Source organism: Populus euphratica, unplaced genomic scaffold, assembly GCF_000495115.2.
Source record: "Populus euphratica unplaced genomic scaffold, PopEup_1.0 scaffold214.1, whole genome shotgun sequence".
Lineage (NCBI taxonomy): Eukaryota > Viridiplantae > Streptophyta > Magnoliopsida > Malpighiales > Salicaceae > Populus > Populus euphratica.
The window spans coordinates 289915-313588 of NW_011500099.1; the positions used below are offsets into that span (position 1 = coordinate 289915).

The 23674-nt window shown below is 35.5% G+C and overlaps 1 protein-coding gene across 1 annotated transcript; it reads left to right on the top strand.

The window, feature by feature from the left end:
• The first annotated feature begins 4142 nt into the window (after positions 1-4142).
• LOC105109418 (histone-lysine N-methyltransferase ASHH2) lies at positions 4143-22614 on the top strand. Its single transcript, XM_011004138.1, is given in 18 exon segments — positions 4143-4390; positions 4534-8273; positions 8418-8610; positions 9891-10051; positions 10176-10255; positions 11700-11831; positions 11929-12045; positions 12530-12622; positions 13269-13346; positions 15407-15463; positions 16356-17142; positions 17225-17280; positions 17674-17753; positions 17932-18014; positions 18133-18212; positions 18650-18729; positions 20218-20263; positions 20793-22614. Coding segments are annotated over 17 exon segments (6888 nt in total). The 5' UTR covers positions 4143-4390; positions 4534-4792; the 3' UTR covers positions 22077-22614.
• Positions 22615-23674: the final 1060 nt, after the last annotated feature.

The window sequence follows — 23674 nt, forward strand, 5'->3', positions numbered from 1 at the left end:
CTGACATAGCTCTCTTACGAGCACTTGTCAACTACTGGTTCAAATCAATTCTTGTCTTGTCCTCCCAAATCTTTCAAATAATTGGTTCATCATCATTAGAGAATATATATTTTTTCTATAGAAAAAGCAAAAACAAAACTCAACATAGTTGTTAACTAGTCTATATAATTACAATCACACAATCAGTAGTAAAAAAGATAAACAATTTTTTTTGGTATATACCTTACCATTTCTTAATATATTCCTAAAATATAATTAATTTACATGTTCCAACCTAATTAATGTCATTAGAGATGCAAAAACAATTATATATTAATTTATATTTTCAATCAATTAAATGGTCGAACAAACTTAATGCCTTCGCTAGAAATTCCTTTAACTGTATCTAAGAGGTTCGTACTTCATTTTGGTCTTCACTTCCATAAAAAAACTATTTTTACTATGTTAATATTCCTTGCATCTAAGATATGGTGTGCATGGAAAAAAAGAATGTAACACCTTCAAATATAATGTCATGAAATCTCAAACATTTCATTACTAATGTCAAGTATTGAATAATATGTCTAATATTATGGATTTTTTTAAAAATAATTCAACAGAGTTTCCTCTATTTTTGTTGGTACCAAGTTATCACAACACTTTTATTAAATGTCATTACAACTTTCATATTGATCCAATCATCCTGGATCACATCTCATTCATCAAACAATCTCTGAACACTAAATTATACTTATCAATATATTCAAGTCTCATGATATTAATTAATAAATCAACATAAAAGTATTACTAAAACAATTTAAAAGATAATCAATTTCATTACTATAAGTTCATCAATTTAAAAATGTATAATCTCATACCTTAAACTCCTTAAAGAGTTCATCCCTATAAGTTGAATTAACTTTTTTTCAATTGTGTCATGGTCCTTTAAAATTTGACCTCAAAATAAGTCTGATCTCACGCCCACACGATGAGTTATTAAAGTTTTAGAAAAATAACAAAGATTCATTAAAATAATAAAGCTTAAAAAATAATTATAAAACTCAGTAACCTTATAAATTCGAACTTACTCTATTGTTCCATATAAATGAAGCTCTTTTTTTTTTTTGTCTTTTTCTTGAAGGAAAACTTCTTCATTCCCTCATACATAAGCACATTTTATTTTTGGTACCTCTTTCGGTTATTGTTATTCAAGCACACAATAAGCAAATATCATTCAGGATCATTAAACTCTTATACCAACTGACACAAATAGAAGAAATTAAAGAAAACATCAAGCTAGAAAAGGTAAATTGAAGCCAAACAAGGTTGTCACTTAGAAGCCTAATTTATAATTTTATTATTGAATATTTATATTTTAACTGTCTCTTGTTTAAGAGATTTACAATTTCTTAAATAAATTTAAACCCAACATAAACAAATTAGGTAACCTAAAAGTAAAGGAAAAGTAATGAAAATCCTAAACAACTTAGGAAAAATAAAATTATTAAGCTTAATATTTACTTTTTTAAACTAAATAGAAAAAAATAAAAATAACTAAGAAAAAAAATAACTTTTTTTCTAAAAATTCCTTATGTGTCAATTTTTTAAATGTTGTCACTTCACAATTATTTTTTCAAATTCATTTTGTTTTCTTAAACCAAAAAAACAATTAATATTCAAATAATGAGAGTGACTTTATTCAAAACTTTTAATTAAAAACCCATAAATTTATGTATAATGTATTTGTTGGGATGAAGTTAGGAAATATATCATAAGCATTCTTTTATTAAAAAATTTATTAATATATTAAGAGTTTTTCCGTACTTTTGGAAACTTCCTCTTAACAACTTCAATTTCACTTTTTACATTAATAAAAAAAACTAAAACAGATAAGACATCTCCTATACACTATGGGAGAAACCATTGTGGATTTATATATTGATGTATTTTTTCATTCTATTTTTCATTTTAGTCCCTCAATTCTCTATTCTTTTTATTTGGTCTTCTAACATTGCATTGATTTGAAATTGATCTTGATGATTTATTTTTTATACATGTGTTGGGAATCTCATAGTGTCGATAAAATGTCTAGTAGCTTGGTTTGAAAAAATAAAATAAAATTTCATTCATTTAAAAGAATTAGAGTTTTAGGAACCAAATTCAAAGCTTAAACAAATACCCAGTCTCTTTTTTTATTGCTAAAACTAAGAGAACAAAAAAAGATCAGACATCTTTTGTAGATTGTGAGAGATATCACTGTGAATTCACATAATAATTTATCTTTCTTTTTTTATCTTATTTATTTTTATCCCTTAATTCTATTTAGTTTTTATTTGGTCCTTTAACACTGCTTTGATTTATGATTGATTTTGGTGTTTTGTCTTTTACACCTATATATAGGGATCTTGTAAAGTTGAGGAAATATTTTGTCATTTGGTTTGGCAAAATAAAATTTAATTGCATTGATTTAAAAGAATTAGAGTTTAGGGACCAAATTTAGAGCTTAAATAAATGTCCAACCTCTTTTTTTTTAACTACAATCAGGGAATGATTTGCTCATTTCACGACAAATTTAATGTCCTTTTTGTTTTTTTAGTTACTCAATTTTTTTTTAACTTGATGATTTTATATTGTCTTTATTCAAAATTTCACTTGATAGTTTGTTTTGGTTACTTGGGTAAGGGGATCTCGCAATATAGTGGTGGAATCTTGGCTCTTGGTTAATGCTTAATTTGTAAAAATAAAATAAAATTATTCTGATGTGAAACAATGCCATAATTAAAATTAAAACAAATATGACAAGCTGAAATCAATAGGTAAGGCAACTTGTGCTAGCGCTTGCAATATATACGCTACCGAGTGGAGACAAGCTACCATGTTTTGGCGATGTTTACAGCTTTCTTTAGCGATCAAACACCAATTTTCTTGGTGGTATTAGAAGCAACATAACGAGGACTTTTGGGAGTGGTGTAATGTATTAGTAGGGCTTTGACGACATTTGTTTCTTCTTCTCTCCTCGGGAATCACACTTGCCTAGCCACAATCAAAAGGTATATTGTCATTTTGTAAGTTTGAAAGGTTAACCTATGCTGACTTAAGTTTTTTTTTTATTGATTTTTTACATATTTTTTTATACTAATTTTATTTTTAATTTCATCATTCATTATTTAGTTTATTGTAAAATTAAGCTTCGTAATTTTCTTTGTTTTAGTTTATTATAAAATTAAGCTTCGTAATTTTCTTTGTTTTCCTTTTTAATAGGGTTATCCATGTCTCATAACATAAGTTATAGGTATAATGGGTTAACCCGATTTGACTCATGTTTATATTTTTAGTTGCTTTATAAGATTGATTTTTTTTTTTGGTTTTGATTTTAACATTGAATAGATTTAAGAATTGAATTTTTATAACTTTACATGTTTTGTCTTGTATCAGGTATGATGTTTATGGTTTGAAAAGCTTACCCATGTTTTTACTAGCGTGTTTTTTTAGTTATTTTTTATTATTTTATTTAATTTCATGAAATTGGCTATTATATTTTTTATTTGTTGTTTTATAAAATTATCATAACCTCACAATCTATGTTATTTTATCTAGCCCATGATTTAGTATGAATAATCTATTTGGTGTATAAACTAATTTTTTATTGGACATACAAGCACCTTTATACCTATATTTTTTCAAAAAGCTCTTAAATTTTAAATGACAAATTTATATGGAATTAAAGATCTCATACCAACCACTTGTAAAATTAAATTCTCTTTATTTTGAATGAACATATTAAAATGATCAACAAAACTTAGAGTCAGTTTATTATTGCAGCATAATTATATTTTTTTAAAAAACATTTTTTATTTTAAATTAATTATTTTTAATACTTTTAAATTATTTTGATTTATTAATATCAAAAATAAAATTTAAATAATAAAAAACCACCGGTAACCAATACTATTGTAATATACGCACCTAATTAATTCTAACATGGAACTAAATAAAAGGCAGATGATTTGTTCGATCTAACAAAATGACAAAATAGCCCTTTCAATGACAAGTGTCGAAAAATCTCCACGTAATATCTCATTCGTCACCAAACGCAGGCGAGTAAGGGTCAAACGGTTGCTGCCAAGCCATTACAAAGCCGAGCCATTATAAAAGAAAGAGAAAAAAAAAGAAGGAAAATCGATAACATTTGTTCCTCTCTCTAGATTTCTCTCTCCGGCTACCCTCTCGCTTTTCCTACCCGTGCGTCCTATTCCTCCTTTGACAACTCCATTAGCAAGTCTCTCTGTTTCTTTCTCTCTCCAAAAAAAAAAAAAACATTTATATTAAATAAAATAAATCAAGAAAACAACCCTTCTCTTTCAGTTCTTCAACAGTTCAACGGCCCGATACCTCTCTTCTTCACACAGAGGTTTTTTCGCTTCTCTAATAATCCTTGTTTCTGTGCTTTAAAAAAGATGTGGGTGCTAAATATTTATATATATTCGGTAATTGTTTTTTTTTTTTATATCTGCATTATCCTCGGACTTATTATACAGGCTTTTGCTTTTGCAGAGAAGGTGGATTCTAGGGTTTTTCTCTTCTAGCTTTTGACCGAGGTATTGTTTTGTCGGTTTTTGCTGCTTTTGTTTTGAGGGAGATGGTGAGTGAATGAAACAGAGGCTAGGTTTCTTTTTTCTTTTTGATTTGGGGGCGATTAGGGTCGTGCATTGTGGTTGGTTGCAATTTGGTGTAATTTTGGTTTGTTTTTATTTTTATTGTTGTCTTGGAGATGGGTGCGTCGTAATTGGGTTAAAAGAATTGGTTTACTGAGATGGGGGCGTGTGAGAATTCGTTGGAGCCACACGAGCCCTTGACTCTTGCTGCCACCGAGCAGCATTCGTGCTTGGAATTTATCAAGGATTCTGAGCAGCTGCCAGCCTTGGAGACTGCTCACAGTCTAATTGATACTAATGTGGAACCCTCTAGTGCGACTGATGGATTTGTGGACTTGTCTCAGAAAGATAATGTTGTTTGTGCCAGCCACAGTGATGTTGAGGCTGTGTCAGCTGATATGGGAATTGGGTTGATGGGTGAGGGGGAGAGTGTGGTTGGTTTAACAGCAGGTAAATTATTGGAGAATGAATCTGGGGTTATTGGGGGTTGTTTGGATGAGAGGCAAAGTGGGATAGATGATTGTAATGGGGAAACGGATAGATCCCGGGAAGAAAAAGCAGGGCTTGGAGTCAAGAATGGTGGACCTCTAGACCGTGAAAGGTCGTTGGAATTGCTGGAGAGAAATTGTGATCAACAGGATGGCCGAGTGGATGATAAGAAAACTGGTGTTCAAGGTGTTACAGAAGAGGAAAGTGATGGTTTAGTTACAGTAGAGGCTGATACTTCTGATGATGTAGTGCCTTCAATCTCATGTGAAACATCTGTAGAATCAATACTTGTGAATGATATGACTAGAAATTGTGATCAACAAGATGACCAGAATGATCATGAGAGTGGCAGTGTTCAAGGGGTTATGGAAGAGAAAAATGATGGTTTAGCTGCAATAAAGATTGTTAATTCTGATGAAATAGTTCTTTCACTGGGCAGTGAGATGCCAACAGAATTAATGCAAGCAAAGGATTGGAGCAGAAATGGTGATCAACAAGATGACCAGAGGGATGATAAGAATGTCAGTGTTCAAGGGGTCATGGAACAACATAGTTGCGGCTTAGCTCCAATAGAGTTCGATGATATACATGATGGAACAGTGCTTTCATCGGGTCAAGGAATGAATGCAGAACCACTACCAGAAAAAGGTTTGCCTAGTGATGGCAATGAACAGTACAAGCATGATTGTGGTCCCTCTCAAGAAGCAGTTATGGAAGAGAAAATTGACAATTTAACTGGGCTAGAGAATAGCGACCTTCAAGCTGTGATGGAACAGAAAAGTGATGGTTTAGGGGCAAGAAAGACTGCTGATACTTGTGAAAACATATTGCCTTCATTGGGATATGAAATGCCCGCTGAGCGTTTGCCTAGAAATGGCGTTGAGAACGACAAGCAGGACAGGAGCACCTCTATGGTGCTGACCATGGAAGAGAGAAACAATGATTTAGCTGGGACAGAGAGTATTAGTAAGGAAGGGTTCATGGAAGAAAAAAGTGATGGTTTTGCTGCAATAGAGACTGCTACTCTTAATGAAATAGGACCTTTGTCAGGCTGTGAAATCCCTGCTGGATTAATTTCAGTGAATGGTTATGGTGTTGAACTGGACAAGCAGTATGATGGTACGTCTCCTGCTGGGGTTCCAAAAGAAAGGAGTGTTCATTTAACTAGGTTAGAGACTGATAATCAAGACAAAATATTGCCTTCACTTGACCATGGAATGCATTTGGAATCAACAACTGTTACATGTCCACCAAGCAAGTGTCTTCAGCCCGATGACCAGAAGGGTGATCAGATCATTAGCTGTCTCATTGCCGGAGGGGTTATGGAGGAAACAAGTGTTGCTTTAGATGCGACAGATACTAATACTTCCAATTGGTTGTTTTCATCACAGGGCCTTGAGAGGACCTTGAAATTAATGCCCATGACTGGTTTGCCAGAAGAAAGTGTTTATCATGATGAGCAGAAGCTGATACGAAGTGAACTAGATTCTAAGGTTGTCAATGGTCTAGCTATAGAGAGGGTTCCAGAGCAGGAAAGTGATGCCTCAGCCAGGATAGAAGCTGATATATATGCCCAGGTATCACCACATGGTGCTATTGACTCTAACAGTGCAGGTGACTGTTCTGGAGAGACGGTCAATGAAGCAAAGAATCATTTCAGCATTGATAGTGTTTCTGAAACCAAGTGTCATGACATTGCATTACCATCTTCACAAAGGAGCAATGGAGTACGTAAATCAAGCCGGAAGGCCCAGACAAAAAGGGCTGCAAGGAAATCTAGAAATACAACCAAAGTCCCAAACCTTCATCTAGGTATTGAGACTGTCTTCAAAAGTGTGACAAGGAAGCGAAGCTGTTTCTCAAAACCAGCTCGGTCTTCTGCTTGGGGATTGTTGGGGAATATTACACATGCATTTACAATGATTGATGGTCGCAGACTTGATGAAATTGAGAATAATGGATCACAAAAAGCAAGGGCTGGCCGAGGAAGCAGAAAGCGGAATAATCGTGCTGGTGGAAGGTCACAAAGGTCTAGCAAGAAAGGCTGTGCTTCAGCTAGTTGCATTCGTTTGAAAGTTAAAGTGGGAAAAGAAGCTTGTCATACTGAAGCTAATCCGAAGATTATGATCCCAGAGGTAATTGATACAAAAGCATCTGCTGAACTTGTAAGCAATTATGGGGTTGAGTCATATCAGGAAACCAGTTTTGAAATGTCAAAGTTAGTCCATTATGCTGAAGATAATGTGGTTGAAGAGGGAGCTGGAAAACAGCTTCAGTCTTTTGATATTAAGTTGAAGAAGGCAGAGTTACATTGCGATCCTTATGGCATGGATGTAAATCTTGCAAACAAAGATATGGAGAGCATGGTGATTTTTGAAAAGTCACCTGGAGATACTGTGGAAGATTATATCGGGGTTCCTCTCCATACAGAGGTTGAAGCACTGGGAGCAACAACTGAGAAGAGGTATTCAGATCCTGGAACTTCACCAGATTCAGAAGTTATCAATTTAGTTGCCGAGGGCCAAGTCGATGCAAGATGTCCAGAAGATTTTCATGATGCTGTTCTGTCTTCTTCTAAGGCTTTTGCTACAGATCAAGGGGGTAATGGTAAAAGGAGGGGAAAAAAGAAAGAAAGGCTCCCTCAAGCCGCTAACTGTTCACCTGCTGCGGCAAGCTTAAACAAAGTTAAATTGGCAAAGAAACGTGGGAGCAGGCAGAGAAAGGCTGATGGTCTTTCCTCTACTGAGATTCTTACTTCATCCAGCAGTGTGAATGGTTTGATCAACACACCAAGCAGTAAAGAATGTTCTGCAGAACAGGTACCTTTGTCAAGAGAGACTGTACTTGAAGTCTCTGGAGAGGTTTTGACAGAAGAAATCAGTATGGAAACTAAAATATGTGTTGGTGGACTGGATGCTGAGCTTAGGTCATCAGGATCACAGATTTCAAAGAATCCTCTTCCTTCAACTAAATCCAGGGGAAATGGAGCGAACAAGGGAAGGTCCAAAGTCTCTGACTCTGCAAAAAGCCGGAGGGCAAATGGTTGCAAGGATAGAGGAAATAATAGGAAGTCAGTTAAAAAGAACAAAGCCAAGGGGAAGAGTGTTTGTGATCATGTTTTTTACAAAGTTGATGATGATCCAGAAATAGGTACTGAATTGTTTATGTTGCATGATTTGATTTTTTTATGCTTTTGCAGTCATGCCCTCATGGCACTCAATATACCCTTTTGTTATACCAAAGGTCAAGAAGCATTCTGCTCTGACATGAAGTATCGCTGTAATCATACTGCAGATGAAAATGGAAAAATTGATGCTGGCGAGGATACTGCTGCGGAAGAGGTAGCTGATTTGGACACTCCATCAAGTGGTGTAATGGAGCAAAATTTATCCCCAGATAATGCTTGGGTTCGCTGTGATGATTGTCTTAAATGGCGGCGTATTCCAGTTCGACTTGTAGAATCTATTAGTCAAACACATTGCCAATGGTACTTTATCTTTAACCCTACAAGTCATTTTATTTATCTTGCAGTTTTTTTTTCTTTTTCTGCTGCATGCATACCCCTTTATATATCTATTCCTTTTATTTGCTTAAGAAAAAAAAAAAATATTAGCACAAGATTAGGTTCAATGAAGAGGTTAAGAGCTCTTCCAAATTAGCATGAGAATCTTAATCCACAGGAGCCATCAAATCATTTTGAAAAAGAACTAAGGGTATTTATGTTCCAGAGCAGAACACCATGCAGAGGGCATGATTTCCTAGTGATCCCAAAGACAGTTGGTTGAATAATTGAATAATTCTCTTGTTGACTCTTGCTGATTTATTTTAGCATTTCTCTTCATTTGAGCTTCAATACAAACACCGTACAAGTTCAAAAATCTTGCCATTTTTCTCTCTCTCCCCAAACCTAGAAAACATGTATATACAACAGCATTTCCATGGTTTTTGGACGTACACAGTAATCTCTAATCACAAAAGTCCTCTTCCAGATAAAAAAAAGTGGACTGATGTTTTGCCACTACTAGGACACACGATACAGACATTCAGATGCAACTTTTATCAACTTTCATGCTTCCGACATGTATCCTCTGAAGGACAGTTGACCATAAACAGCTTGACCTTATGGGCTCTCTAGCCTCTCAAATAGGGTTAGTTGTACGGGTAAGACAGATAAAAAAAGGACTTCTGAAATTTCCAAGGATATACAAGTATTGAATATCTTGGCTTGAATCTCAACCATATGTTTCTTACCTGCTTGATCAAGTTCGCTTTGGTCATGGAGAAAGATGGCCTCTCTTTCAATCAATTTATTTCTCCTTTTTGGGCATGAATCAACCATGCAATAACCCCATGGACCTTGTACTCAATCTTGCTCGACTAGGCTAGGAGTCTGTGTGTGCTCCAAACTTTCTTTTCTCAGTTTTGGTTCCACTGAAATTGATATTTGGGCATTGCTTCTTGAGGATGAATGGCTTCCATATTTCTTTTAAGGCCATGCAACTTACTGTGCTGGCAAAAATTAATGATATGTATGGTTTCTCTTAGGATCTCAATTTGAAAGCTCAAGCCATCTTGTTTTGGTGTGAGTGTAAGAGGGAGCTGCCTTCCAGCATTACAAACATTTCTGCCAACTCTCTCCTTCCTCACTGCTTCCCTCTTCTGATCCCTCCTTTCTAATTGTTTCCTTCTTCTGTTCCCTCCTTTCTCACTGTCTCCTTTTCGATGCTCTAACATTGTCAGCTGTTCTTTTTTCTTTTGGTTTCTTAGGATCTGCAAGGACAACACAAATAAAGCCTTTGCTGATTGCTCCTTCCCCCAAGAGAAGTCAAATGCAGAAATAAATGCAGAGTTGGGCATATCAGATGTTGATGAGGATGGTTGCGATGCCCCTTCAAATTATATGGAATTGGAATGTAGACAGACATCAGGTATGAAGCATTTGGTAGGCATAGAAGAGAAGCAAGATCAAACAAAAGCTTGAAGCAGGGCCTGTGCTTTGATTCATAAGGGTTTCACCTTTTCACCTAACATGATATTTTACTTCTTTTATAGTTTCCAAGGAGTATGAATTTACACGCATCACTACCAATCAGTTTCTGCACCGTAGCCGTAAAACTCAAACTATTGATGAGGTCTGAATTTGACTCAATTTTATTTTTGCCTATCAATGTTACAATACTTATGCATAGCTGTGATCTGGCTCACATTAGATTTTGAGAATTGAATCTTTTTGTTAAGTGGTAACTGGCAGGAAGGACATGTGCTTTGTCTTAAGCAGCATGTGTGCACCTAATGTTGAGTTATGGCAAGTCAAACTCTATCTCAATGGCTATGGCCTTGGTTTCTGGGATGTCTTGATGGCTATCATACATAATGGCTCACATTTAGACCTAGCTAGTTTAGTACTGTAACATGGAAAGTGGTAAAATTAGCAAGAAAATATGTTTATGAACTTGGTTGCGTTGGTTCTCATATAGATTTAGATCAGTGTATGTCTCAAGGAATTGTGTTACTCTGGGAAAAATGTCATGAATTAGAAAATATTTTGAAAAGTGTTGAGTATGAGAGGGTGATAGTTTGCTGTTGCAATCTGAATTAAAAATGTGCAAATGTGTTTGTGTCATGCAACATATTTGATCAAATCATACATTCATCCATGAAGTGTGCTATCCTAGGTCAAAACCCCACCCCTTTGAGGATGATTGTTACTGACGATGATTAATCTTAATCATGGCTTAGGCTATCCACAATCACTAACATGACAATTGTATTATCCTTATCTTTTAGAAATCTGCTTTATACTTCTAATGCTGCAAAGAAACGATCTTCCTTGATACTTAATTTATTTTCTTATGATGCTGACATCTGTGTGCCTTTGGTTTTGCCCTTGGATGCTGTTGTTGTTCTGTACCTATCTATAATGTTCCAACTTTGCTAGTGCCTCTGCTATTCGTGGTGTTTTTTCAGATTGTGCTGAACTGTCTGCATCCATGTATCTTCCTGTGGTTTCCTTCAAGAGTAAATGATATCACTAGTTTTAGGATAAGTGTCAATCCATCGTGTTTTAGATTAATTTTTTTTGAAGAAGAATAATTGGCATGATTCTCTCCCCGCTATAAAGTTTTTTGTATTCTTGTTTGCGATTTGTCTGTCATTGTAATTACTCTCCCTCTCTTTGACACGAACAAAATGGCAAACTTAGGGCCAAAAATATTTGGACCTCCTGTTTTCTCTACCAAAATCCCTTCAAGAGTTTTTCATTACTAGAGACTTCCTGTATTTATTTAGTAGCATGGACACACCCAGGTATTGTAGGTATCAATCCTTGACTCTTACATTCTAATATACCCAGTGGGCACAGAATTTTTTTAAAATCTTTAACATGTATTCTGCTCAAATTGTCAACCCCCTCATTCCACCATTTCTGATCTTTAAAAATCTAGTGTGTAAATCGAGATATTTCTTTTTTAACACTCATTAGGTTGGTAAAAAGAGCAACTTTTTTGGAAAGTTTGTTTAGGCCGTGGCCTCTCTAAATTTTATGTTTTGACAAAATTTTCCATACTTTTTAAACAGATCATGGTTTGTTACTGCAAAGCACCTGTGGCCGGTCAGTTAGGTTGTGGAGATGAATGCTTGAATCGAATGCTTAATATTGAGTGTGTTCAAGGAACCTGTCCATGTGGGGACCATTGCTCAAATCAACAGGTTACATAGCTTACCTTTCGCAGATAGTAATCATTATTTCACTTTTCATAATAGCATTTGTTTTTCTAAAAAAATTAGTCTAAGTATCATTTTGCAGTTCCAAAAGCGCAATTATGCCAAAATGACATGGGAGCGATGTGGGAAGAAAGGTTTTGGACTGCGATTGGATGAGGATATATCCAGAGGGCAATTCCTTATTGAATACGTTGGAGAGGTAACTTCTTTTAATTTTTTGGAGGCTGCTGATCAGATATGAACTTTGTCATGAGTTGGGCTTTGAGCCAATGTTGGAAGTCATAGGTGTACCGGGTTTTCTCTGATGCTTGTTTACTTGCATATAATATGTTTGATGCATGATCATATTAGGTGAGTGGTACTAGATCACTTCAAAACTTTCTATGGATGTATATTTTCCTGGCCAATTCTGAGATCAGCTTAATTCAATTCACATTTGGAGTTAACTTTATCCAACTAGTGCTCAATAATTAAAGTTAATATGCCTTTTTGTGATAGTTTGATCTCTCTCGCACTATCCACATGCATACATGGCTATTCTACAAAAAGAAAGATATAGTTCAAAATGTTCAAAATGCGCATGCAAATTTCTTTCTATACAAAAAGAAAGATATAGTTCAAAATGCGCATGCAAATTTCTTTCTATTTTATTTCCTCCAAATTTCTAATATAGGTTCATTCAGGTGCTTGATGTGCATGCTTATGAAGCAAGGCAAAAAGAATATGCTTCCAAGGGTCACAAACATTTCTACTTCATGACATTGGATGGCAGTGAGGTTTGCTGAAGCTCTTCTTCTTCTTTAATAATATTTCTTTCATTATTTACAAGTTAATTTGCTTTAATCAACACTAAAACACTGGAATTGAAAGCCAATGATCCACGGCATATGCATCTGATTCTGAGGCAGCTTCTAAATGCTGTGATGAAAGTACTGGTGGTAGTTTCCAGGTCTTTAAATCTGACTTGTTACCAGACAGAACTTTTGGCATTATTTACACTACTTAGTATCTACTGCCTTATCAACTTTTCTGTTTATATGTTTGGTTAAAATTGCCAAGAGGTATCTAATGCACCTGGGCCCTCTAATTGTTAGATTTGTAGAGATTATTTATAAATGTGTTGGGTGTCCTTTGATTGATGACATCATCACTTGAAAGTTCACTAAAATAGCAATCATTTTATGATTTCAAATTTTAACTTCTAACTTCTGCTTAGTACTAATGATGCACCTTTAACCAGATGTACCATATAATTTTCTTGCAATGACTTGTTTTATTTTTTGTCTCATCTCTCTATGTTGAATGGATTTAAAGTTTTGTTTGATCTCTGCTGTTTTTTTTTTTTTTATATATATATATATCTAATTATCTCGCCACAATTGTTTCATGCTGTTTTATAATCCACATTTTCCTTCCTTTCAGGTAATTGACGCATGTGCGAAGGGAAATTTGGGGCGTTTCATTAATCATAGTTGTGATCCTAATTGTCGTACTGAAAAGGTGATTAATTTTGATATATGCCTCTCTTCATTTGTTTCATTTATTTAATGAGATTCATATTTTACACTTTGTTGCACATTGTTATGGTTGGATGATGCACTTTGCATTCTTGAGCTTTGAGTCATTGATGGAGATTTTTATTTCTTCAATTTCTCATGCACTGTTTCTTCAGGACCATATTCCCAAGTCTACTGCTGAAGTTCTGTTTTTTTTTTTTTTTCACTTCTCTCTATTGCACCTCTTTCTCTGGATCTTTTCATCGTTTACTTGTAGCTGGGTTGGCACAGGCCAAGAACCCCCATTGATGTCAATCCATAAACCTGTGAGCCACAATGATGAAGAGCTTAACTAATTTTTAGTATTTGAAAAATTTTAAGAATTAAAAAATGATTAATGAGTTGACTTCAGTCATGGGGATGCATGGCAGCAGCTCAAAAAACCTTTGCTTACGAGGCACTTGAATCATGCCAAACAGGATAACTACTAAATTGGAAAAATCAATGTCACAAATACCTACTTCTGTCAGTTTTGAACAAATGTCAGACAATTTGTCTGGTGTAAGGTAATGCACTTTCCCACATTTGGGATGCAAAGCACCATCTTCCAGAGACATATTCTGTGAGGCAATGACAGCATACCAACTGCAATATCCATTGCCTTCAATTTGATCTATGTGGGACTAATTTATACAAATGTTTAATGCAATTATTCACTTTGGACAAACAGGAAGACGTGAGTGTGTCTGGGAGTGGTTGTAGTTACTTTTCAAAGTGCTTTTCACTCAGAAAAATATGTCAATAATGTTTTTTTATTTTTTAAAAATTATTTTTGAGATCAGCGCATCAAAATAGTTTGAAAACATCAAAAACATATTAATTTAAAGCGAAAAAAAATTCAAATTTTTTTGAAAGTGCTTTTCAAACGTAGTGCCAAACACCCGCTAATTTTTAGATCCCAGAGTTCCTACTAGCCACCCCCTAATTATCTTGTGTGTAGAATTAGCATCGCTTTTCATATAGGAGACCTCAGTTTGGACCCTCTTTTCACAAGTTATTAATTAGTTTTATAGTATAATTTGGTTTCAGAAGGCTGATAGGAAACCACTAAGAGGTCTAGTCGCCATGTTTTGGATCCATGCCCATGCTTCTTTTGTGCCTGGACTTCTGAGAATTAGGCTTTGTGCAATGGACATTTTGTAGATTCACTGTCCCCTTGCATCATCCATTTGGATTTCAGGATTTCCCACAATATATGTTAATATATGTAGAAATCAAATTTTGAATTTCGCTCCTTTCTCTAATTTATCCTTTTTTCTGATTGGTTACATGTTAAACGTGATATATGTTCTCCACTAAAAAGAACCAAGAAAGAATTTACTTTGAATATTATCTGTGATTGGAGCAACTGGCAAGGTTTAAGTCAAATTAATTTTGTCACATTCTTCATCAACAAAGTGGCTTTATTATTATTATTATTATTATTATTATTTATCTAAGGGTCTATTTTTATGGGACACTGGAACTAAATTATATTATTTACTTTTAAATGTAAGAGATTATAGTGTTTAGAAACCTTGAATAGATATCTTTAAAATATTCTTTGGACAACATGCCATGTTTGTTTGGATCTCAATGGTTTTGGTCCATTTCTTTTTGGATCTCAATGGTTTTGGTCCATTTCTTTTTTGTTCAAGTATATCCCACTTCTGTTTGGGTCCATCTGTGTACATAATCTTTATCACACATAGGGCTGATAACTATGTACCAACAGATAAAAATTTGTGTCAAAACTTTGACCCGCCACATGTTTCTGTTGGTTAATTTCCTTCAAGTACTCGTTGCACTTTGGAGTTACATGTAAATGTTCTTATTCGATCGCCTTGTATGATTTATGGAGTAGTGTTTTGGCTTACTCAATGACCTTCTATCCTTGCACAAGTATCCTTTTAATGTTATTATGTATGGTGCCAACTGCGTGACCTTTAAATTCCAAACTTTCAAATCCATTATAACATTTCTCAATTAATTTATTTGCTTAACTTTGTAAATTTTTGTTTACAGTGGGTGGTCAATGGAGAAATCTGTATTGGATTATTTGCATTGAGGGACATTAAGAAGGTATGCTCACACCTTAAATTAATTAATCTTGTGCTTTTCCATCTGAGCCACAGTTGTCATAGTTTTTTCTTTTTTCATTCTCCGGCTACTTTCTGCTTACCATAGAAGCACATTGTATCATGGAATGCAACTGTTGATGATCAAGGGATTTTTCTGAAAATTGGAAGTTTGCACATGTGCTTTTATCTTCACTTTGCCTTTCCTATTGTTTTATTTTGTTAGTGTTTAGGTTTACTTCAGCTGGCAACCACTTGCTCATCTCTGCTAAACATTCCAGGGGATGGAAATGGTTGAGCAGATAATCTATATGAATATTATATTCCATGATTGTCTGGATTGCCACAAAATTGATTGGTCATTGTGGGAATTTATGTATTTATTTTACACTGTAGATTTGTGGGGAATTCATAAATTGTGGCATTACCAACTTGATTGATCATGTTGTTACCTTTGTGTTTGGCTAATAGAAAGATGTTACATTGGCTCCTTTAATCATTATGAAGCAAGCTTCTTCCTTTAAGGGTGGAATTTGTATATTTAAACACCTCCTCTTCTTTTGTTTCCTTTCGAAGATTAAGCAACGTTCCTAGTTTGTTTCTGCTAAATCACTTGCTTGCAAATGAATTGATTGAAGATTGCCCAGCACAACTAGCCTTCAACAATACGATAGTTTAGCTTAGTAACTATCCTTGGCTCTTAATTAAACAACAGATGAAAAAAAGAAATTCAGTGATGCTTGGCAGAAGTTTCTGAGAAAGCATCAGAGGTTGCAGTGCCTTACTACATGTATACCATAAAAGGCATCACTTGTCGCAGCCACACACACCTGCCTTTTCATTTTCACATACATGCATGATTATCTTATATTTTCATAACCATAGGTTTTTGGCAGGGCGAAGAGGTGACATTTGACTATAACTATGTAAGAGTTGTTGGGGCTGCTGCTAAAAGATGCTATTGTGGTTCACCTCAATGTCAAGGCTATATTGGTGGGGATCCAACTAGCTCTGAAGTAACTGATCAAGTTGATTCGGATGAAGAATTTCCTGAACCTGTAATGCTTGAAGATGGAAGAGTGGGAGGTGGCTTAAAAAATAAAATATCCAAAACCAATTTCTTTGGTTTGTCAAAAGACAGGGAAATAGAATTCAAAACAGCTGTTGGGAACTTGGAGGTTGCAACTGAAATTAAGGATTTGACAAGCCAATTAACCCCTGCCATGTCTCTATCACCCAGTGCATCAGAAATGAATGGTTTACCTGGAGATTTTTCTTCTTCCAGTCAACAAGTAGAAACCTCCCCAAAGGCTGAAGATGTAATGACCCAACCCACACTTGCTGTTCAGCAAGAGATTTCCGTGGAAGAGACTATGAACAAATCCTTGTATTCCAGTCAAAAGTTGAGGACCTCTTCAACTTCAACTCCCACCAAAATATTGCCTGATGATGTTATGATTAACAGGAAGTCTAAGTCTGCCGCAGCTGAAAACAAGAGGGTTTTTGTGAAATCTCGTTTTATTATTGAAACTCCACACCAATCTAGTTCAATCAAGAAGGGAAAGTCTGCTGGTAATCTCATAAACATAAACAAGGTTCAGACAATAGCCAGCAAACCTCAGTTTCCACTTATCAAACCCAAAAAGTTAATAGAGAGTACCTCGAATGGCCATTTTGAAGCAGGTTAGGATCCTCATACTGATCTTTTTGTCAAGATGGTATCGTCTGCAATGCTTCAGTGATTAATGCCTTGTAATGTTTTCAGTTCAGGAGAAACTTAATGAGTTGTTGGATTCCGAGGGTGGCATAAGCAAACGGAAAGTAAGTAACTCCTTGAATGTGTTTTTCAAGTTTTTGGCGGTTTCTTAATGTTGGTTAATAGCCTAAAACACAGTGTAGCCTTTGGAGGTAGCTGATGTTTGCCTTGTGAGCTTTATCCCACCCCCCAGCCCTGGGCCTCTAACTCTTTCCTGTTTTATTCTTTTTAGATTTTTAACTCTTAGTTCTTGCATCTGCCATACTTTTGTGTGGCTGTGCATGTCTACTTTTGATTTCCTGTAATAAAGATTCTTCAGTATCCAGATATTTCATTTCTTTATTTACCAAAATTACTTGAAATGATTTGGAGTTGTTTCTAAAATTATTGAAAACTCTATCTGTTTTATACATTTCTGCTCAATTGTCCATGTAAATTATTTTATATTTTTTTGACAGGATGCTCCTAAAGGCTACCTGAAACTTCTCCTCCTTACTGCAGCTTCTGGTGCTATTAGAAGTGGTGAAGCAATTCAGAGGTAATTTGCATTGTTTTTATCTATTATTTCTGATATCTATCGTACATCAAGATCACCACCACCCTGTGCTTTAGGTACATAATATTCCTTTTCATATGTGAGATGAATCCTGAAAAGGACTCATGCTAGATGATTGTATGAGGTCTTGATTTACTAATTTAGCTTTTTTGTTTCGCAGTAATCGGGAGCTTTCAATGATACTCGATGCACTCTTGAAAACTAGATCACGAGTGGTACTGATGGATATAATTAACAAAAATGGTAGATTTCCCTCTTCCTTTTGCATGGCATACAAACCAATCTTGCTTAGGAATTAGTAAATTTGTTGATGTTGCACCTTTATTTGCTTAAAGAATAACCAGTGGCTGGTTTCTTTCAGGTTTAAGAATGCTTCACAACATAATGAAGCAGTACAGAAGGGATTTTAAAAAGATTCCAATTCTCAGGAAGCTTTTAAAGGTGCACTTGTTGGCAGCTCTGTTATATAGACATACCACATCCCAACCTGTGTCAAATTTCATATCCTAGTACTCAGTTGATTTATCTACAGAAACAGACTCATAATAATGTTATACATTTTTTTTCCAGATAGATACTCTTAGTCCTTCATGGTTCAAAATTGCAAAATTGTTAAAAATAGATGCTTTATTAAGCGTGGTGGCTATTGAAGGAGAAACTATAAACTATCATAGTACAAGTTAATGGTATTCCTTTTGAGTTTTGTGGATAAAATCATTTTTTAAGCTCTAATCTCTTTCCATAATTTCTCATCTGCTCATATTCAGAAATATTCTTGCAACTTGATTTATTTCATTTAGACTATCTTTTAGAACATGACAAGCAAAGTTTTCTAGAATTTTGAGACTGAAGCGTGCTATTAACTGACTTTTCTGCAGGTTTTAGAGCACTTGGCAGTCAGGGAGATACTTACATTGGAACATATAAGTGGAGGTCCTCCTTGTCCTGGAATGGAGAGGTTAGATTATTCATCTAGTTTTTATTTAGTATATGTATTGTCCTACTTTGCTGATGAAATAGGGGTCGTACCTTTTGTTTCTTCAAACAAGGAAATGCATGCTGGATAACTGGTGATATATTTAGTTTACTTTGGGATCATTTGTGTGTGGTCATATTTCTTCTCTAATACATTTTAGCTCTAGGAAATCATCATGAGGGGCTGCTGATTCCATTTTGGTGCTCTGTAACTAATTATATATGGAAGTGAAAAGGTTGATAGGATTTTCTTAGGATGGACTGCTTATTCAATTTTGGTGGTCTGTAACTAATTGTATGTGGAAGTGAAAGGTTGATAGGATTTTCTTAGGATGGACTGCTGATTTTGTGAATTGACAATCAACAGAGGAATAATATTGTTTGATGTAGAGTAATGAGAAAATAGTGACTCTTTTGATTCACCAAGGGAATTGACCACCATCTGGAAGCAAATAATAAGATAGAAAGACAAGCTTATTCTGTGGTTCTTTTCCCGAACAAGCAAGTCTATAAAATGACTAAAAAAGAGAAGCAACCTTGGGATGAATGAAGCTTGCATTACCCAGGAAAGATGCCCATTATTCAATTGAAACTTCGTAAGGTTCATCATGGAATAAATGTGCAAAGAATTGAATTGAAATTCTCTGTTTTTCACAAGGTGCCTTCATTTTTATTTTTATGTTTGCTAGCTGCTGTAGGAATAGGGAATTTGATACTGATAAGAAAAGATAAGTTGGTGACTACCTTTTGACAAAAGACCAGTGCTTCTATCCTAGGACTCGAAACCTCTCGTGTTCATTATCTCTATAATTGCATCTGATCAGATGAAGGTGAGTTTGATTAGAGTGAGTAATTCATAGGCCTTGTTTTTAAGGTTTATGTTTGGGAGTGTGGACAATAGGTGGAAAGTACTTTTACTTGTTTGGGAGAGGAAAGGGGAGTAGAGGGGGAGAAATCATGTGGAACGTGGGTTTCTCTCTTTCCTTTCCTTTCCTTTCCTCATTTTTTTTTTTGTGCTGGGGGGTTGATTTTAGTTAAAACTTATGTTTTACTTATAACTGAAATTTATTGTGGTATTAAATTCAAAGGACATAATTATAATTGCAACACAAATAATATTTTCCTTTGCTTTTGTGTACCAAACGAAGGAAAAAATTCCTTTCCTTTGATTCCATTCATTTTTACTACTCTCTAACAAATGATAGAAAACACATTCCTTTCCGATTATTTTCTCCTCTTCTATGTTCATTTCCTCCATTTTCTTTCTTCCCCCATTTTACCCCTAGACATAGCCTAAAGGATGTTGCCAACTTGCCAATGCTACAGTTAACCTTTTGGTTTCCTGTTTTATCTCTCAAGACAGCCAAATTCTTGCAGCTGTTGACTCATTGCGTGCAATATGAAAATGCTGGTTTTTCTTGTCATATATATTTTACTGGCATGTGTTCCCTGATAAGTTTTATTTATGCAGCTTTACAGAATCCATGTTGTCCCTGACAGAGCATGATGACAAACAGGTATCGTCTCTGACTCTTTCCTTCATAACCTGGTTCTAAATTCACATTTAATACTTATTATATGCCTCTTCTGTACCAAAATTTACACTTCAGATTGGGGTGATTGCTTTCAGCCCCACAAGGATACATGGTTTAAGACCATCTCCTAGCTCTCTTGAAAGTTTTCTTCAACTCGATGATAATTGAGCTTTGGTTTCTTTTACAAGTATTGGAAATGCCAATGCTGACCTTGTATTTTAACGTGCTGAGTAAAAAAAAGTTTCCAACTATATGATAAGGCTTAATTAAAAAGAAAAAAAAAACTCTTGTGTGCATTAAATTTTGACAGTGGACAAATACTGCTGGATCAAAAACCAAAATAGAAAGGACTGACTTTGGACAGAAGGCCTTTTTCTGACTTAATGATTTTGAATGTTGCTTGCAAATTTTATTGTGAGTCTGTATTAGAGATAAAGCAACGAGTAATGACTAATTGCTGTCCTTGAGTGTGGAATTTGAGCTTTAATGATAGTGGTGCATGTGCGCATAGGTTCATCAAATTGCACGAAGTTTTCGAGACAGATGGATCCCTAGACATATCAGAAAGCATAGCTATATGGATAGGGACGATGGGAGGATGGAGATTCACAGAGTTCCAAACTGCAATAGGGTTTCAGCTTCTCATAATCATTGGCATGATCAGGGTGTAAGACACACAGAAGCACTTAATGGTGTTGTGGAATCAAACCCTGTGACTTCAGGGGGCACTGCTGTCCATGAGGTTGCTATGACTTCAGGGGGCACTGCTGTCCATGAGGACAACTCTGTGAATCGTGTAGGCAGTGTTACGAGAACTCGCAAGCGTAAAACTAGATGGGATCAACCCGCTGTGGGAAATATAGCTTCCAGCTCTCTTCAGCATATTAAACAGAATGTTAATTCTGGGTTGGTACAACAATGTGAACCTAACCCATTACTTGAGTTAAGTAAAGAAGTGCCAGTTCATGTGGACAAGGCAGGTAGAGAGTACAGTTATTGCCCTCATTGTGTTCGCAATTATTGCTGGCAAGATGAATCTAGTAGTGCTGATGACAGAAAGCAGAATATTCATGAGGATGTTCCACCTGGATTCTCATCTCCGATTAATGCTGCTCTTCCATCCAATGCTTCGTCCACTGTTGCTGACCACCCTCAACAAAATGTTTTCCACTTGAAGTTTCCTGTTGGTATGGTTGTCGGTCTTCCACAGAAGAAATTCAATTCCCGCTTTCCTGTCTCGTATGGAATTCCCTTGTCTGTTATGCAGCAATTAGGATCACCCCTGGCTGAAACTGTAGAGAGTTGGGTTATTGCTCCTGGCATGCCTTTCCATCCTTTTCCACCATTACCACCACTTCCCTCCTATATGAAAGGGACTCAACCTTCTTGTGCTGTTAGCTCTATTGAGGTTGATGGTGATGCAGTTCGAGGGCAACAGGACAGCCATGATCCTACCACTTGTCCAAATGAAAATAGTCCAAGCATGAGTGGTGCTAACCAACCAGATGTGAATAGCCCTTGTCCAAATGACCATCAAACATTTAAACGTGCGAGGGGATTTTCATATGATTTGGGAAGGAGGTACTTTAAGCAACAGAAGTGGAATAAAGTGTCTCCTCCATGGGTTCGGAATAGGAATGGGTGGGGATGTGTAGGAGACAACTCATGAGCTGGAATGTGCAGCACTGACATGGGAAGTCTAACAAATGAACAGAGGAACTCATACTGTTGACAGGTTGTAAGCTGTAGACTGCAGAAAGCTGGCAAATACTTGATCAGCATGCACAGCGTCTAAATGAGCATTGATTTTTTAGGAAATGCTCTGAAGAGCTACTGATTATTCACCATACTCTTGATGTATTCACAATTCTTTTTTTGGGTTTTTATTTTCAATGGGAAATTCATTCATATCAGAATGTCAATCCTCATACTCAAAGTTGTGATGCTATAGCTGGAGGGAAAGCATTCTTCTTATCCGGCAATGTCTTCTGTTGGATGTTGATCCATTTTCTCACACCTCGAAGAGGTAGGTAGTCTTGTTTATCTAAAATTTTCTCATAGGAGTAATATTGTTTATCATTGGAATTGATAACCAATTTATTGGCATCTTGCACTGGAAAAAAAATAAAATTCTTTGATGATCTGGAAGGTGAAAGATGATTGTGTTTCTTCGATGGTTTCTCGATTATTTTAAATTAGTTTTTGTACTTGGCTGGTGCAATTTCTCCATCGATTAGTTTCATGGATTTTGGAGTTTGGGTCTCCAGTTGAACTGTCTGTAGTGGCTACAGTAATTCGTTGATTTAATCAAGTCAATGGCTTGCAGTTACAATCAATTGAATGCCTCGTTATTACAAAAAATAACAAATTCTAAATGCTCTTGCCTTGATTTTTGTGATATTGGAAGAACTTCTATGCATGTCCACGTTGATTTTGGAGAATCTGAGTGCACATCCACAACACATACTTTCATAGCAAAAGATTAGTGGTGTGAAACCAACTTCTCTGTTAATTCATGCTGACTATCCTTGCTACCTCTTCGTCTTATGCAAGAACACGGAGCTCGTAATCATTAACAAATAAAATCTGTTGTTTTATTTTGTCTCATAGATTGCAGTTATTTATTAGCAGCAGAAAAAGAAAGCATTAATAGGACTGTAAGATTTATGTCTCGTAAAAGATAATATGTTGTCTAGTGATACAGTCGGGCACAAATGCTTGATTTTTTATGGAAAGACCTGCTTACGTCGTTTGGTGTTCGTATACTTGTGGTTAACATTTATGGTATGTCGTGATTTATTCTTTAAGATTTTCATTCTCACCAATTGTTTAGGTTTCGTCGGGTATGATCAACAGTTATTGTATTACTGCCATCATGATGTTGGATCTTTATCATGGATTTTGTTGGATCGCTAATTAGATTTTATCAACTATGAATTTCCTTTTGTTGGATGTATGTTTGGGATTTGTCGGACAGGCGGCCAAAAAGAACAATTATTTGAAAATTGTATAGTTGCCATGACGGAGATCCTTAACATTTTACTACACTAGCTGCTGAATTGGATCCCGTTCCACCGACTACATGCAGGAGTAAAATCACCTTGTTTTCTTCGCATGCTGATAGCCAGTAGGACATAAGGTCATTCTTGGTCTCCGCTGAACTGCTGATTGCCATCCTTTTGCTCCTGTAAAGATTATCTTCCAAAAAATAATCCATACATTTACATTTTTCGAGGTAATGGACGTTGAAAAAAAATCCGATTTAATTTGGTCAGTGAGACATTATAGGAGCCAAAACTCATGTCTCGTCAGCTTTTCTCGGTCCATTGAGTTGCTTGTAGTTTGGGGGGGTGTGTGTTTTTTTGGGTAACAGGAGATCAATTTAATGACCAT